Below are 17,225 nucleotides of genomic sequence, written 5' to 3' on the forward strand. Positions count from 1 at the left end.
CCTGGCGCCTACTATCATACCCCATTCAAAGGCACTTACTGTAAATCTTTTGTCCTGCCCATTTACCCTCTGAATGGCACACATACACAATCCATGTCTCAATTGTGTCAAGGCTTAAAAATCCTTCTTTAACCTGTCTCCCCTTCATCTACACTGATTTGAAGTGGATTTAACAGGTTCCATCAATAAGGGATCATAGCTTTCACCTGGATTCACCTCGTCAGTCGATTTCATGGAAAGAGCAGGTGTTCCTAATGCTTTGTACACTCAGTGTATATGTATAGATAGATAGATAGATATATATATATATATATATATATATATATAATTTTCAGCGTAGTAATTCTCTTTAAAAAAAAAAAAAAAAAAAAGGTAGTACTTTAAGAAGTACTGTTTTCACAGTTGATGATTATGATTTTATTTGACCTTTTCAGGTAAACCAGGTTACTGAGGAGTTGAAGTTGGTAACCAGTGAACGAGATATTCTTCTGGCTGAGAGGAGAGACACTTCACTAAGTTCAAAGACTGACCTTCAGCTGAGAGCGTTGCAGGAACAGATATCATCTCTTGTTAAGGAAAGAGATGAGCTTGAGGAGATACTGGAAGGTGTCAGAACTGAAAAGAACCAATTGAAGGCTGACATGCAGGAGAATATTGAATCGGTGAGCCACATTTAATGCACCTCCGTTGGTGCTGTGTTTGATTTATATTTCTGTGGGTTTAAACAGACCACATTAGAAGAATGAAACCGCTTTTTCACTGAACCATCAATAAACTTAAGAGATTTTGAACTGGTAACAAGTTATTCTTTTGATCAGCTGTATTTAAACTTTGCCTGACTGAGTTGGTGGAGGTAATACTGGTTCAATTTAAATGAACTTGAGAATGTCGTCCTTAGTTCTGTACTAAATTGAGTACTAGCTAGTACAGTACAGTACTATCTGCAGATCATCCCCAGCTCTGTACTATCGGTACCAATTGCAAGAAAAAAAATACAGGGAACAAAAATTCAGGATCGGCCGATCCACAACTTTAGTACAGACCTCAGGGTTAAAATGATAAATTCTATGTCATGTATGGATAATGGCAATGAGTAGGATGGGGCCAGCAGAGTAAGAGGAGAGCTGCATTCTTGTACTCCTATTTCAGCTATCATTTTAAACCTCTATTTTAACTGTTTTCTTCTGTGTCTTCATTCTATATTTGTGTATAATTTATAATTAATGCGGGGACAAATATTCAAACAATTATTTTTTTTTTTACTTGTATTCGGTTACAAAAATCAAATGTTTGTATTTGCTAGAAATGACAAAAATACCTTGCACTTATTTACCGCCTCACCAGAAGTTTCTCGACAGTTTAAAAAATGGTAAATGATAAAGAGCTCTGTGTGATATGTGAGATTTAATACATATTAAAAAAAAAAAAAAAAAAACAGCAGCTCAAGCCTCTATTTAAAAGTTTGACAGCAAAAAGTAGACAAACCAGATTATGCGCGTGTGCGAGTCTGAATCTTACGGGACAGAAAAAAGGCAAGCACGTCATTCTCAAATGCCTCGCTTAAACCGTACCCAACTTGCTGGAAATGTTGTGTAGTGATTTTTATATAGATTATATATTTATATTATAATTTTTTGTTATGTGGAATGTAATAAACAAGAACTAAAACGGTGAGGGGGCAGGGCTGGAGATGCAGTACTGAGCGTCCTGTTGATATGCAGTGCCTTTTAAACCTGTTTCACTGTGAAAAAAAATACTTTTAAACAGCATGTCTAAAATAAACTGCGCGTGTGAAAATAAATTGGACCTGACATGCCTGACACGCACTGAATAAATGGACTGCTAAGGGTTAAAGTTTTATATTTCAGTTTTTATTTGCTTCTTCAGCTACAAAAAGGTACTACCTCATGTTATTACTTTATGAAAACATAACTATGGTCACTGTTTTACTGTGAAGAAATGGCAAGGAATGAAAAAAAAAAGTAAAACATTAATAAAATGCGGTGTCAGCTTTATGTACTATTTATTTCGGGAATAAACAAAACAACGTTTAACTTGAATCTTTGTTTTGTTGTTCATTCACTGGGGTAAAGTAAGGCCTGCACAATGTTTTCTTTACTCCTAGGATATTTTTTTACTGTAATGTGTTACATATTGTAACATCTTGCTGTAAAATAAAGGCACACACTCAGGGGCCACGCCCCCCTCCCCCTGCTGCTATGCTGTCTCTACCTGCTGTCTAAGCAATGTAATGGCTTTTATTACTTTTTGAAAACCAAATTAATATCTGAACAAATATTTAAACTGAGCGAGTATCCGAACATGAAAGTCCTGTGTTTGTCCCTGCAGTAATTATAATAGTACATTTTGTGTAAAAATAGGTGGATTTTATAATACGTTTTTTTAATAAAACATATTTTAAAAAAGAATATTAAGTTACCATTTCATCACTGAAGAGAATGAGATACAGGGGTCAATTACATTTCTATGCAAAGAGATTCAGTACCTGAAGTTAAAAAGAATAGTTAGCAGACTTTTTAGTACTAGTCAGTATAATCCATCTGACAGGCTTTTTGTAACATGTTCTTTAAATATCAGTGAAATTTAGTCCTGTGCAAACCATCCATTTCTTCCAGATTTTTTTTTTTTTTTTTTTATATATAGGACATCAGGACCTTCTGCAAAATTTCAAACTCCGGCATCCTGTGTCTTTTTACTCCCGTGTGAATCGACCATGTCACAGTTATGTTAGATTTGATATAAGCATTTTTGGGGTATTCACCTCAAAGCAATACCATCCTTTACAATAAATCATAATACAATATAATATTAAAATTGGTACGATCTGTCCTGATATTCTCCAGTTTAGTAAAACGCAATGATTAGGCATAACCAAACTGGTGATCGGGCGAAAACATATTTGCCGACTTAAAAAATGGATGCTTTGAACGGTGCATTTGAAGGTATGTATGGAAATCTGTATCACTCATAGGATGACATGGCCTTTGGAAAGGAAGGTACAATGTACCAAATTTAGTTATTTACTCCTGGTTGACTGTTTACAAATCTAGACACAACATCGCATTTACCGACCTTTTCTTGATAAAAATGAACCCACGTCTGGGTGGTTAATAGATATCCTCTGCTTTTGACCTACTCTGAGGACGCCAGTTTTTTTAGTCCAGTGCGAATCATGCCTAAGACATATTGGGTCAATTGCAATAAACTTGTAGATTTAGTAAGGAGCTGCGTACTATATTACAGACTAGCTAATACGGTACTATCTCAGGATCATCCCCAGCTGTGAACTCATTTTAGTATCAATTGCAACTAAAGAAGATGGGGAACAAAGTCAGGGACTAGCTGATCCCCAGCTTTAGTACGGAGCTCAGGGTTAAGCTCTTTATTGTAGTGTGCTGCCAAACAGTTATGGCTGTAAGTGCCAAAACCTCAAATGTATTGCAAAATGTATGGATTTAAATTAAGAACCCAAGTTGGTCCAGAATAAATCTTTAGGACATCTGACAAATAAGCACTGAAATTCAAGTCCTAATTATTTGTTTTTGTTTTGTTTTTTCTCCAGTCCTTTGGCATTCAGGAACAACTGATAGATTCCCAGCAGGAGCTTGAGCAGCAGCATAGACTAGTTAATGAACTGAGGAGCCAGATTGCAAAGAAAGAACTCCAGCTATCAAACATTGAAGAAAAAGTAACTGAAATCAAAGAAGCTGTGGATTTGGATGACAAAGTGAGTATGAATGCCACTCACATAAATTATTTGAGATAAAAGGAATATAAGTAATGCAAAATAATTTGTTTCTGGGTGGCAGTAAAACACTAAGAATAATAGAACATTTATTTTTAATTATATGCTTAAACTATAAATAACCCCCCCTTCCCCCAGGTTCTTCAGTTAACTGAGGCACTACTGAGGGACCACCTCATTGATGAGAGAGCTGTGGTATCAAATATAGCTCAGCGATCAAAGGCTGAACTTCACCTGGAAGAGCTGCAGGAACAGATTTCATCTCTCACTAAGGAGAGAGATGAGCTTCAGGAAATACTGGAGAGTGTCAGAGCTGAAAAGAACCAACTCCAGGCTGACCTACAGGAGAACATTGAGATGGTGAGTGTCAAACGCAGGAACTGGGCTTTTCCAAGGATTGCTACATTGTGCTGTACAGGGTATGGGCCGAAGGTTGGACATTGGTTTAGCATTCAGGTTTGTGGTACAGTACACAGAGTTACTGTTCTAAGAAAAATAAATCTGGATGCATTAATAAAGGCAGTCGTTCTTTAGTTCCTGCTTAATTCAGTTTAATCTTGAAGTACCAAAGGGGTGCCCAGAAGTACTGGCAAAATGTTATCAGAACTGTATGTTGTGATTTTGTAGATGCTGAAACTGAAAAATGCATTTTAAACCGTGTAAAAGGAAAGGCCAGATGCAAGTGTGATATACTAAACTTGAAAAAATGTATTTGTAATTGTATTATATACATTTATCAATGGAAACAAGCACATTTTAGACTTCTATGAGCTGGTTTGACTGTAATGCTGTTAATGACCAGTAAAAGAACCACACTTTTACACACTACCCAATATACAGATTACTTTTTCTCTTATGTTAATTTTAAAATCTTAATTTTATGTAGGCTATTGACACTCAAGAAGAGTTGAGACAACAGCAACAAAAGATTACTGACCTCAAAAAACAGATTGCAGTGAGAGAATATCTAGTAAGTGGTGAAGAGAACTTGAATGGAATAAAAGAACTACAAGAAAAAGTAAGTTGGAGTTTATTGAAAATACTCTTTACTTCATTAACACCCTGCACTATTGTAAGAAAAAATGTAACAGTTTTGTTTAACATCATTTTCAGATTAACCAGATGACTGAGGAACTGAAACTGGTAACCATTGAACGGGATCATCTTCTGACTGAGAGGAGACAATCTGCGAACATTGAGCTGGTTTGTGTTTTTACTTGGCATCTGCTATATACCGTATTCCTTTGAATTTAAGAAGCATTTGTTAAGCCAATTTTTTCTTCTCAAAAATGGCCTGCGTCTCAAATTCTAGTATAGTGTTGCGTGTATTACGATTGTCAACAAAAGACGTGACTACCCGAGTACACAAACAGCACCGTGTCACAGTTGCCGTGAAAAGAAAATTTAGTGGTTGCCAATTATTTTTATTATTTTCTCCCAGTTTAGAATGGCCAATTATTTTTTAAGCTCAGCTCACTGCTACCACCCCTGCGCTGACTCGGGAGGACGAAGACGAACACACACTGTCCTCCGAAGCATGTGCCGTCAGCCGACTGCTTTTTTTTCACACTGCGGACTCACCCTGCAGCCACCCAAGAGCTACAGCGTCAGAGGACAACGCAGCTCTCGGGCAGCTTACAGGCAAGCCCGCAGGCGCCCGGCCAGACTACAGTTGTTACTGGTGCGCGGTGAGCTGAGGACACCCTGGCTGACCTAACCCTCCCTCCCCCCGGGTGACGCTCGGCCAATTGTGCGCCGCTCCCTGGAAGCTCCCGTCCATGGTCGGCTGTGAAATAGCGTGGACTCGAACTCGCGACGTCCTGACTATAGAGAGTATCCTGCACTCCACGTGGAGCGCCTTTACTGGATGCGCCACTCCGGAGCCCCCGTTAGGCTCAGTTCTAACAAACAGTACCAGATTGGACAGATTGGAAATGCTGATCAGACCCCCATATTCTTCGATATGCCAAGCAATACCGTAGTTCACAAAAAGGGAGAAAAACAGGTGCGAGTAATCACTTCTGTCTTTAATATACTTCTGTTTTAACATACACCATATTCTGGGTCCTTACCTTCACACAGACGGCTGTTGTCTTTGAAACCTGTCCTTTTATACCTGTCTGGCTTGTTAAAATTACAAACAGGTGTATGAGCTTAACTGAATGCCAGTCAATCAGTGTTCTTGCAACCTATGGTATTTTGGGAGGTGTAGTTTTTCATTCTTCCACCCACATGTTTTAATGCCTATCTCACATTCCAGGGTAAAGACTGCATACTACCTGGGGTCGTTTGTATCTCCCTTCTACATTTACTCCGTATTCTACCACAATTTAATTTCCACAAACGCGGCCTTCTAATTTATTTTCACATATCTTCTGGACAGGTTCAGGAACAGCAATTTCCTTTAGTAAATCTTCATCAATTGCACAGATGTTAGATTTGACTTTAACCATTGTTCAAACAAGCTTACAGCTTGCTTACATTTTGACCTGAGTACTTCTCGAAAAATCGATCGCTGGCAATGATATTTAGGTCTTCATCTGTTTTTAAGTTTGAAAAAACGATCAATAACTTTACTCTCTGTTCCCGGATCACAATCCTTTTGTTTTTTGCATTTTTATTTTTCTAAAGACACTTTCATGTTCTACATCTAAAGCCTAATCCTTGCTACTATCTTTGCTTACAACACACACTTTTTTGTCTGTAAGTGGGATTTCAAACTCCTAGGAACTCATGACAACATTCACACAATGTGAGAGACAAACATTAACAGTTTGAACTAAGCGTAATAAGAGCAAAAACCAAATCCATTTACAAATTAACAATCGATTGAATCTTGTTATCGAACAAGTATCAATTAGGAAGAAATGTTTTAAGTGCCATTAAACAACTCTGAATCGATAAGAAAATAATCCACAGTTTTTGTACCTGACGGCATTTGAAACTGAATAATTTGTACTGATTTCAACACGTCGTTTATCCCTTACCTAATGTTTTGTATACTTAGGAAACCCGCTGTACAAGTCGTACAGAAATATATTATCTTAGTTCAATATGAAATCTTTTCAGACTAACCAGGTGATGGAGGAGCTGAAGTTGGTAACTAGTGAACATTATCATCTGGCTAAGAGGAGAGACAATGATCAAGGACTAGAGACTGAACTTCAACTGGGAGAGCTGCATGAACATATTTCTTCTCTTACTAAAGAGAGAGATGAGCTTCAGGAAATACTGGAGAGTGTCAGAGCTGAAAAGAGCCAGCTGAAGGCTGATTTGCAGGAGAGAGTTGACATGGTTAGTCAAGCATTATGAAGTGTGACAGAATATCTTCTTTAATCTGGCCAGTACTGTATTCACAATAACTATCTACATAGCATCTTTTGAAAGACCAAAATATCAAAGAAAATATATTTTCATTGTCCCCATTCAGTGAGTCAGTAACTGGCCAGTGATTTAAGAATCTGAACTGCTAATTTTGGAAATGCCACATATATTTAGTCCTGAAATTTTAGTAACTAATTATTCATGATCTTTTCAGGTTAACCAGCTGACTGAGGAGCTTACACTGATCACCAGAGAAGGGAATCATCATCTAGCTGAGAAGAGAGAGGGAGCTCAGCGATCAGAGGCTGAACTTCACCTGGAAGAGCTGCTGGAACAGATTTCATCTCTCACTAAGGAGAGAGATGAGCTTCAGGAAATACTGGAGAGTGTCAGAGCTGAAAATAATCAAAACATAGAGCTGGTGAGAGGATTCGAATTGCCAGTCAGTGAAGAGTTATCATATTTCTCAGACCACCTTTCATAAAGAAATTAATATTTTTGTAACTGGCAAACTGTAACAAGACATTCTGTTTAGGGTGTGCTGATACTCCTACTCGTTATTGCCGAAGAAGTTTTTATCGGCAGGTATTAAATAAAGCCATACATTTAATGTGGTGATTTTTGAAAAAAAAAAAAAAAAAAAAAAAAAGTTGTTCTTCCTTCAGTTACAATTGATTACCAATTAATGGCAATTAACTTGGAATCCGTTTTCTTCTCATCCTGACATGGAGGCCGTAAACCAAGGGTCTAAACTGAAAGTGTACGGTCCTGTTATGGTAGTATAGCAAACAAAAAGTCATCACACAAATCTTCAGACCTAAATTATTCAACTCGATACTACCAGCTAACGGTCAGTAGAGTATCTTGCCTGAGAGGCAGTTAAAATCGTTGGATTGTTTGACAGGTAGCCAGTGGAGATCTGAAAGGATTACTTGTAAAAAATATGTGCAGCCACATCCTATACCAGCTTAAGTCTAAAAGAGTATTACAATCAAGCAATTTACAAGCTGTTTAAGGTTTTCAAATTGGTATTTCATGAATTATCTAAAGATGTGTTCTGTGTTTCCTTTTACCCTTAATATGTGCTGAAAGTAATTAACAGAATTATGTTTGTCACTATTAAAAAATATTCAAGCAGGCTTCTAAGAATCAAGACGAACTAAGATCTGCCCTGGAAGAGCTGAGTCAGCAGCATCAGCTGGTCAATGACCTGCAGACCCAGACTGCACAGACAGAATCTGAACTACAAGAAAAAGTAAGGTTGCATTCAGGATATCTTGTTATTCTTAAACTGGGATGATCAAATACAAGTCCTGAAGTCTTATAGGAATTTTACATTGTTGTTTTGTTAATCAGTTGACTTTTTGTCTTATTAGGTAAACCAGGTGACTTATGAACTGAAGCTGGTAACCAGTGAACGGGACCATCTTCTAGCTGAAAGGAGAGGTGCTGCTGAACTTGGAGATTTGCAGGAACACATTTCATCTCTCACTAAGGAGAGAAATGAGCTTCAGGAAATACTGGAGGGTGTCAGAGCTGAAAAGAACCAAATGAAGGACGACATGCAGGAGAACATTGAGATGGTGAGTGTGGAAAATCTAAAGCTTTCCTGCACTGAAGAGGATATGTGATATATCTCTAGGACTGCTTATCCAATGGTGATTTTAATTTGGTAAGGGCATTCTTTAGCACATGTTTGAGTATTGGGATGGAGGTGCCTGCTCATCTATACGTACAGTATGTGCATATCTATTTGAGGTGGCTGAAAATGTATCCAAGTATTGCAAGCTTCAGAAGGTCAAAAATCACAAAGTTCAACTTTGAATGCTCCACAGACCGATGAGTATTCATTTATAAAAATAAAGTGTTATTGCATTATTAATCGTGGTGTGTGTGTGTGTGTGTGTGTGTTTTTATATTTAGAACATAGAGACCCAAGAAAAACTGAGACAACAGCAGCAATTGATCATTGACCTGAAGAACCAGATTGCAGTGAGAGAATCTGAACTACTAGAAAAAGTAACTTTGGATTCTGGTTATTTTTATCCTACCTAAACATGTATATCTAGTAGGACAGCATTCCTGTTGTTGTTGTTGTTGTTGTTGTTGTTGTTGTTGTTGTTGTTGTTGTTAAACTGCTTTATCTCCTTTTTTGTACTGTGGTAATTCTGTCTCAAACTTTGTTTTTGAAGGACCCATAAATAGAAATTAGATAAAAAGGGATAAGTGGAACTGATGAAATAGTTTATGATAAATATCATGTTCTTTATTCAGGTAAACCAGATGACAGAGGAGCTGAAGTTGGTAACAGATGAACGGAATCAATTTTCCTCTCTCACTAAAGAACGAGCCGAGCTACAGGGAACATTAAAGAGTGTCAGAGCAGAAATGGATGAGCTCAGAAAGACCTCTGAAGAGATCGTGTCAAAGGTGAGATATTTACTATATAATTGTAGTGCAGTTGTGTGTGTTGTTTGTTTAAATCTTCATACATTTTTTGCGGGGTGGGATTTCCAGAATCCTGTATTGCAATCGGTGTTAATTTCTAATTTCACTGACGATGACTGAGTGACCGAAAATCATCAAGCATGACAATAACTGGGAATACCTATTAATTTGATTAACTAATCCACACAGCAGGCAAGCTCCGTGCCCCGTGTGCATTGGCAGTTAATAAATTAGTAACACATTTTGAGAGACTGGCTGCGTGACCCACACAGTAGTGCACTGAGGAAGACCAGAAATGGTAATGTGGTTTAAAAAATATTTACTGAGTTCACCGACTGGCTGAACTGGTTTAATATTTGGGGGGTAAAGAAAATAAAGAAGAGAGTGAAGAATGCGGCTAAACCTTATCAGGGAAAAAAAAACACAAACTTGAAGCACCATGTAAATCAGTGGCATGCAGAAATTGCGGCAAAGGTAAAACCGAGAACATCAGTGAAATAATTATTATTAATCTCAATCTTGCATTATATAAAGTTGAGGGGATTGTATGTTTACTTTTATTAACAATTTTTCAAATAGATATAGGGTATGGCACAAGATAAAAGACGGTGCACGTCCTAGTTCGTCCCTCTAACAAGTTCCTTGCCCTGTATCACCTGATTTTGATATAGCGTCCCTTTTTAAATACAAACACTTAATTAATCCATCATATTGTTTATTTGATAAGCTTAAAATGAGTGCGTCTCCAGGCAGAATGTATTCTTATTCTTGGCCATAGACTAAAATATTGATTAAAACCAACATCTAATGACTTGAGTGTACTACATTTTTTACTTTTAGTTGACTAGACCAGTGGTTCCCAACCTGTGGTCCACGGACCCCTAGGGCCCATCGGAGGGGGTCAGCGGGAAAACAAAATAAAAATAGCCTCCTTGCACCGGCAAGTGCCCAATTTCACAACGCAAATTATCTTCGGCAGAACGTAGCGCCTGCCACTGTATTACACTTCACACACATTGTATAAAGTGTGGCTAAATGTGCGGCAAGTTGCAGCGTGTGACGTGTTAGCCTGGTGACTAAACCACATCACACGCTGCAACTCGCCACACATTAGAAGCAACCCCACGTGGTTCGCTCTGCTAGTGGGAAGTATCAGCAGTGGATCACTGGATAAAAACAGGCTCTTGAAAGAGGAAAGCAAGTGAAAATGAAGCAAGTGGCAGTGGAGTACAGAGGCAACTCGTCAGCCAAGGCAAGCGAGGCATGGCCTCGCCAAGAATTCCGAAAGGCTAAAAAAACATTTAGCATGTTCTTTTTATTTAATTGAGAAATATAAACACATTAAGGACAGTTAAGCATGCATATATTAAATAAGTCCACAGAAGAGCTATTGATATTATTTATTTAAAAGTAACAACTCACTTTCACCAGTAGCGAAAGAGCAACTCCACAAAGCTGCTTGTTACCATGGCAACTCACCCACAAGGCAGTGAAGATTACTTTTGTTATGGTAACCAAGCTTGGTGAGGCATCTACTGGATTTGGAGCAGTTTGGATTTGTGGGATTTCCCCCCCAAGCCCCCCCCCCCCCCCCCCCAGTAATGGCTTTAGTTGAATCTGATATTATGTACACCCTGAGGAAAATAAGTTTTACATTAAAATACCAACAAGAGGATTGTTAAGGACAGCAAGGAGTCCATAATATGTCAGGCAGTGCTGTGAACAAACTGCCTTGTTCATGTTGAATTAATGATCTTGTGATATTGTATTTGTCTTTATAGCTTGTGTCACGTAATGACTTGTAGAACTAAATAATATGTGATGTTGAAGTTATTGATTTATAAAAACATGTATCCACAATTCTGTAAGTTGTATGTTGTTTACAGTTCTAATGTTGCTTTTTTAATTGATAGTATATTTTACATACTGACTACAGTCTATTATTTAAATGCATTAAAATGCTCTCAGTTGAGGCATATATGAAATTACCTGAAAAAACTTTTACTTTTAGTAAGTTAGCCATTGGGGGGGAGGGGGTGGATGGGAATAAAAATAAATGAAAACAGAAATCGATGCACTATTTTTTGATTTTGTGCCTCATCTGTCAAAAAAATCACGAGTATGAAGTGAAATCCTGCAATAGAGACAGACTAAACTCAAAATGTGGAAGTACAGCGATACATACTTGGAAATGGGATTTACTTGGACTGGTAGCAAAGAGGAGCCACTATCGCTGCAATGGAGAGTGCTCTGCCTCACTGATGTACAGCTGGATGTACATAATGTTAGATGTTTATATTTGAGAGACTTTATATAGTTTCACAGTTCTTAACAGTTGCAAAGGATTTACAGTTTTGTTATGGTGCATTGCTGGATACTCGATTTTCAGGGGGGAAAAAAAAAACAGTGCTGTTTTTAAGCATACACATTCTAACCCTTTCCGTGAAAGCACATATTTTATTTGTTAAAAAGCAGGAGGTGCTGAGAATGTATTACACAAAAATAAATGAAAACAGAAATCGATGCACTTCTCAAGATTGTGTTTTGCTCACCATTATGTTCTCTCCTACTCGTTTCATAACGCTGGGAGCTGCTACTTGAACCATGTTATGGCTACTTGCACCCATTACTTACCTGAACATTAGGTAAATGCTAGAACATTTCGCTGCCGCTTTAGACAGCTCTTCCTTCTTTCTTTTTAAAAGTTTTTGAATTGGCACGGGGCTCACAGATGGAAAGTGACACTGCCAGTGAACGCGTGTGATTGAAAGTTCTGGAAGTGCGGTTATATTGAGCAGTCTAACAGCGTCCCTGCCTTCATTTGCCCGTCATTATCCAATGATACAGTCTTGTGGCTTACTGCTGGGAGATGCACATTAAAAAGAATTGCAACAATAATACATCATGATAATGAGTCATTTTCTCGCAGGACGAGATTAGACAGAATTAAATTGAATTATGATAGAACAGGCTAGCTGACGCTGAGCAAGTTTGTGAATGTGTTGTAGATCAGATGTGCTGGTGCTGAGGGACACCAGCGGCAATGACGAGCAGGCTTACAGACAACTTTTGCCATAAGTTGTGTTTCCCCCGCCCCCCCCCCCCCCAATTTGAGAGGCATTGCGGCAAGCACCTTGGGCACTGCGGCAATTGGCGCCGGTGCTGCCTGGTTATTTCGCGCTCCCTGGTGGTCTGTGAAATTGTTGGAGGTTCAGACGGGGTCTGCACATCCAAAAAGGTTGGGAACCACTCGTTTAGACTAAGAGAATTACTAAATTCAATCTTCAGACAAGGCTAAAAGGTTGTTGTCGACTAAACCAAGACTATGACTAAAATAAAAAACGCTGACTAAATTAACACTGATTGCAATCTGCTGAGAAAGAGGAGGTGCTCCAAAGCTGGGCCAGGCTTGCTGCGGAGGTAGATTGTCTTCAGGAGGAATTTATATTTTTACTTCATTACAAAATGTATATTTACTTGTACATTATTATTTGTTCATAGCTGTAGGAATACATCCAAACAGCTCCTTTGATCAATACTAATATTTCTGTTTTTGCAATTGTATTTTCTTTTTCTAGTCTGAGACTCAACTGAAGCACCAACAGCAAGTGGTTGATGAGTTTAAAAGCCAGGTTGCTGAAAAAGAAGCTCAAATATCAAGTCTGCAGCACAAACTGGCAGAAGAGGTGAGTTTCAGTTGTATTGCTGTTTGGTTTTAAACACCTTGTACTGAAATATAATCAGCACATCTACAGTGATTAACAAATGCACACTGGCAAATTGAAAAATAATGCAGTTATGGCCCATAGTGATCTGGCCTACTCCCATTTAAACCCATTATTATTCTCCAGACAAATAAAATAACGCTTAAAAAATATTTCAATAAAATGTGGGGGGGAAATACAATGTTTTATTAAAAAGATAGCTAAATTGTACAGATCAGTTAATCCATTACCCTAACCTTAAAGATGGGGTCAACTGTAAATTGAACTTTAATAACTTGTTGTCTCTTCTTGCCATTCATCTTGCTAATTGATGTATTTGGCTATTTTTAATATAGTAAGCAAGTCCTTGTGTTTTTATTTCCCGTCATATCAATAACATGTGTTCTCATCTTCTTTAGTCTGAGAATCAAGAGATATTGAGGCAAACCCAAGAAGAGCTAATGCACAGACGTCTAGAAGTTGAGCAATTGAGATGCCAAGTTGCTGAAAAAGAAGCTTGGCTATCCAGTATGCAGGAGACCCAGGCAGATAAGGTGAATGTTCTTTTGATCTGTGTGCAAATTTAATTGGCACAGACCCTGCAGGCATTTGCTTGTGGGGGATATTTAATTATTGAAGTAAGACATAACAGACTTCTCAAATCCACTGTTAATCTTTCATGTAACTTACATTCATAGTATTTAATAAAATGAATACTACTACATTTATTATTTTTCCATCTAGCTACTGAGTTTCACTGAAGATTTAAAGCTGTCTGCTGCTAACCAAAGCCATCTTATGGCAGAGAATCTGAGTCTTGTTCAGAGCCAGGAGAGACTGAACATAGAGTTGGAGGAACTGAGGACCAGTGTCTCCCGACTGGAGAGGCTTGAGCTGGAGGCACTGGAGCATGAGAAGAAACTTAGTCAATTCCAAGGAAATATGGCAACATTGACCCAGGAAAGAGATGAGCTTCAGAAAACCCTTGACCACTTGCAAGTGACAATGAATGTGGAAAAGAGAAATATTGAGTTGGTGAGTAACAAACCTATGAAATGTGTAATCTCTTGCTTTTCAAATGTCTCTTGAGATAATAACTTTGTATTTAGTGATGTTATGGAAATATCAGGCACAATGTGATGGTAAAATGTAGTTTGGCTATCGATTTATCTGTTCTATTGAGGTAATACTTAAACCTGTTCCAGAGTAAACTTGATTTTAAAATTGTGATAATGACATGTTGGCTTTATTTGATAAATGGTTTTATTCTTAAATGTTGTTGAAATATTGAAATACATTTTGATTTGGATATTAAATCTGCTGTTAAACAGAATGACTTTGTAATAATTGCAGTGTTTGTCTGAAGAGAAAAAAGAAAACCAAAGGCTTTTAGAAAAGATTGCAGGCTTCGAGGAGCAGGTTGCCTCCATGGGGAGCAAATGCAATGCATCCATCGGAGAGATGGAGAAACTGTCGCTGCGTCTTGAGGGAACAGATCAGCAACTAAAGGTACTTTTTTGTTTCTCCTTATTTTTGTGTATTTTTTGTATACCCCCAGCCTCCCTCCTCCGAGTGGGTCACATGATAAAAGCACAGCCGCGTGGCCAACAGAGTGAATCAGCCATGGGAGTGTAGGTGCATGTCCTGGATGTGTGATGTCATCAGTCTTTGTTCGGGATTCCGGAGGGAGTGCCATATCGGCTCTGGGGCTCCCACCTGTTAGGGAGGCAAAACCAGCAGAGACCGTTTCTCATTGTGCTACAGTGGACCCTACTGGCCAGGCAGTCATGTGCAAGACTAACCTTTTTTCCTTCAGATGCTGGTAGCTTGCAGATCACCCAGGAACTTGGATTTCCTTGGGCAAAAAAAAAAAAAAAAACCTACAGCCACAATTTACTATAACGCAATTTTTTCTGTTGAAATACAGGGCTGTCTGCAGAGATTCCATGAGCTAAAAGACCAGTATGAAAGCTGGTTTAGCAACATGGAAACCATACTGCTAAAGGACATTGATTTTCAGAAGGAGTTTGTGTCGCACCTGCTCTCCCCACTTTCTTCTGGACAAACAAAGCCTGTTGAGATCCTGCATTGTGATATTCAGAGAATGAGCTCACAGTTCAAATTCGTACTGAAGAAACTAAAGGTAAGTCATTCATGGTTTTCAAAATTAGCCGGCGACTGGCGCAATCCACCGCCTAATACTATGTTTGTCATATTGTCATACTTTTCAACTGGGGGTACGCATACCCCTGGGGGTACTTCTAAGGGTCATAGGGGGTAGGCAAGAAAATAATTATCTTGAATCGATTTTTTTAACAGTAGTATATAGTCTCTCTAAACCACTGTCCATAAATACTCAATTTTTGTTTAGCAGCTCAAAGCGAACTGCAGATACAATTAAGAAGAACACAGAATATATCACGTCCGTACTTACGTATGCATGATTAAATTGAGTGGACAGGATTTCCATTAGGGTGGGTGAAGCAGGCGTCTGGCGATTTTGTGCCTACGGAGAGCGCTCTGTGCTGCTCATGAACTTTGCTGTTTTCAACTTGTTGTATAATTGAATACTAATTATTATTAATATTATTTAGTCATTTAGCAGACGCTTTTATCCAAAGCGACTTAGAGACTTGGGGGTGAACCTCCTGGTAACAAGCCTCTTTCTTTAACCACTGGACCACTAAGTCTCCTAATCAGTGAAGCGCAATGTTTCTGCATATTTTAGTAGTACAGTATAAATGCTACGGTAAATATAATTAATCATAATACTCATTTTGACGTTTTTTGTTTTATTTATTAGGCGTGGCTGCATTTTAGTAACAGCAATAGTGGCTGGTAGAATTTGTTTTCGGTTTTTGATGAAATGGACTGGAAATATGAAACCAAACTGGTTGACATGAAATACTGAGATAGTCTTTGGCAAAAAGGCAGCATTGGTACAGAGCTTAACCTTTGTCCTGGCTTCTGCAAAAATTAAGCAGACTTCCGCAATTGAGAATGCCTGCATCTCACTCAACTGCTTTGTGCAGGTGATTGCAAGCAAGAAAGCTGCTTTGCGCGATACAAATTTCAGCTCAAATTCTTTGGAGTTTATATGGTTTAAACGTTTAAAATTCCCATCTGCCAGATAGACCTTTTAATGTAGAGGGAGATTTCCCCTCGTCAGACAGGTCCTCCAGACCTCCAGTATAACTGCCATGGGACAAGCCGTGGGGTCAAATCCCCAAGGCAGGCACCGCGTCTGAAAGACACCCCACTTATACCCGTACTGGGAACGTGTGTATGCTGCTCTGCAGGGTGTCAATAACCCTATTGCACAGGCCCAGATGGCTTAAATGCAGCCGTCCAGGGGCCAGACCCAGAGCTGCAGGCTTGATGGGTCGGTATGCCATAAAGTCCCTGGTGCCTAACTGAGCAGGTCACAGCGCTTGGGCAGTCTCCATGGCTGGCCGCTCAGGAGCTGCATCAGGGAGAGGTGGTAGACTCGTCATCAAAGATGGACTGCCTTGTCATATCTTCTATAGGCCTGGGCACTTGCAAGAATGCAGTGGCCCTCTTGATCATAGAAGCTCTGCAGACAGGGAGAGCTTAACCGCAGGGGATGTGCTGTATGACTGGAACGCCAGCTCCTCAGAGGCGGCGATGGACAGCACGTCATCCTGCTGCCAATCTGTGCTCGTAGCCCCCTAGGGCCTGTGCTTGACGTCTTTTTGATGATGTCGGACAGAGTCTGATATCGGACCGGAAACTAAAAATTGTGGTCCGACAACCTGGTCCGACATAAGACTGCAAGGGTTAAGTGATTGGAAGCTGACTTTTTTTTTTTTTTTTTTAAACACACTTTTCTTATACCAATACAGTACTGGTGAGCGATACCAGTACTGGATACCCTCAGGGGCAGGCATGACTGTGTCACAGCCTGGGCTGAGCAGCTTTGGTATATAATAGTCAGGTTTCGGTGTCCTTTAGGAGGTTAACAC

At 39.0% G+C, this 17,225-nt stretch overlaps 1 protein-coding gene across 5 annotated transcripts in view; it reads left to right on the top strand.

The window, feature by feature from the left end:
* Positions 1 to 17,225, top strand: part of LOC117421008 (centromere-associated protein E) — a 76,364-nt gene that overhangs the window by 40,650 nt on the left and 18,489 nt on the right. For 3 of the 5 annotated variants that reach the window (XM_059029649.1, XM_059029643.1, XM_059029650.1), the window contains exons 29-44: positions 435 to 662; positions 3,584 to 3,748; positions 3,905 to 4,126; positions 4,653 to 4,784; positions 4,880 to 4,969; positions 6,836 to 7,060; positions 7,305 to 7,511; positions 8,226 to 8,345; positions 8,467 to 8,673; positions 9,014 to 9,109; positions 9,365 to 9,520; positions 13,117 to 13,224; positions 13,662 to 13,796; positions 13,987 to 14,277; positions 14,596 to 14,751; positions 15,170 to 15,385. In XM_059029649.1, coding sequence (XP_058885632.1) covers positions 435 to 662; positions 3,584 to 3,748; positions 3,905 to 4,126; positions 4,653 to 4,784; positions 4,880 to 4,969; positions 6,836 to 7,060; positions 7,305 to 7,511; positions 8,226 to 8,345; positions 8,467 to 8,673; positions 9,014 to 9,109; positions 9,365 to 9,520; positions 13,117 to 13,224; positions 13,662 to 13,796; positions 13,987 to 14,277; positions 14,596 to 14,751; positions 15,170 to 15,385 — 2,754 coding nt within the window. The remainder of the gene's footprint in view (positions 1 to 434; positions 663 to 3,583; positions 3,749 to 3,904; positions 4,127 to 4,652; positions 4,785 to 4,879; positions 4,970 to 6,835; positions 7,061 to 7,304; positions 7,512 to 8,225; positions 8,346 to 8,466; positions 8,674 to 9,013; positions 9,110 to 9,364; positions 9,521 to 13,116; positions 13,225 to 13,661; positions 13,797 to 13,986; positions 14,278 to 14,595; positions 14,752 to 15,169; positions 15,386 to 17,225) is intronic. The other 2 variants (XM_059029647.1, XM_059029651.1) reach the window with 2 other exon arrangements.

This window comes from Acipenser ruthenus, chromosome 1 (genome assembly GCF_902713425.1).
Source record: "Acipenser ruthenus chromosome 1, fAciRut3.2 maternal haplotype, whole genome shotgun sequence".
NCBI classification, from domain to species: domain Eukaryota; kingdom Metazoa; phylum Chordata; class Actinopteri; order Acipenseriformes; family Acipenseridae; genus Acipenser; species Acipenser ruthenus.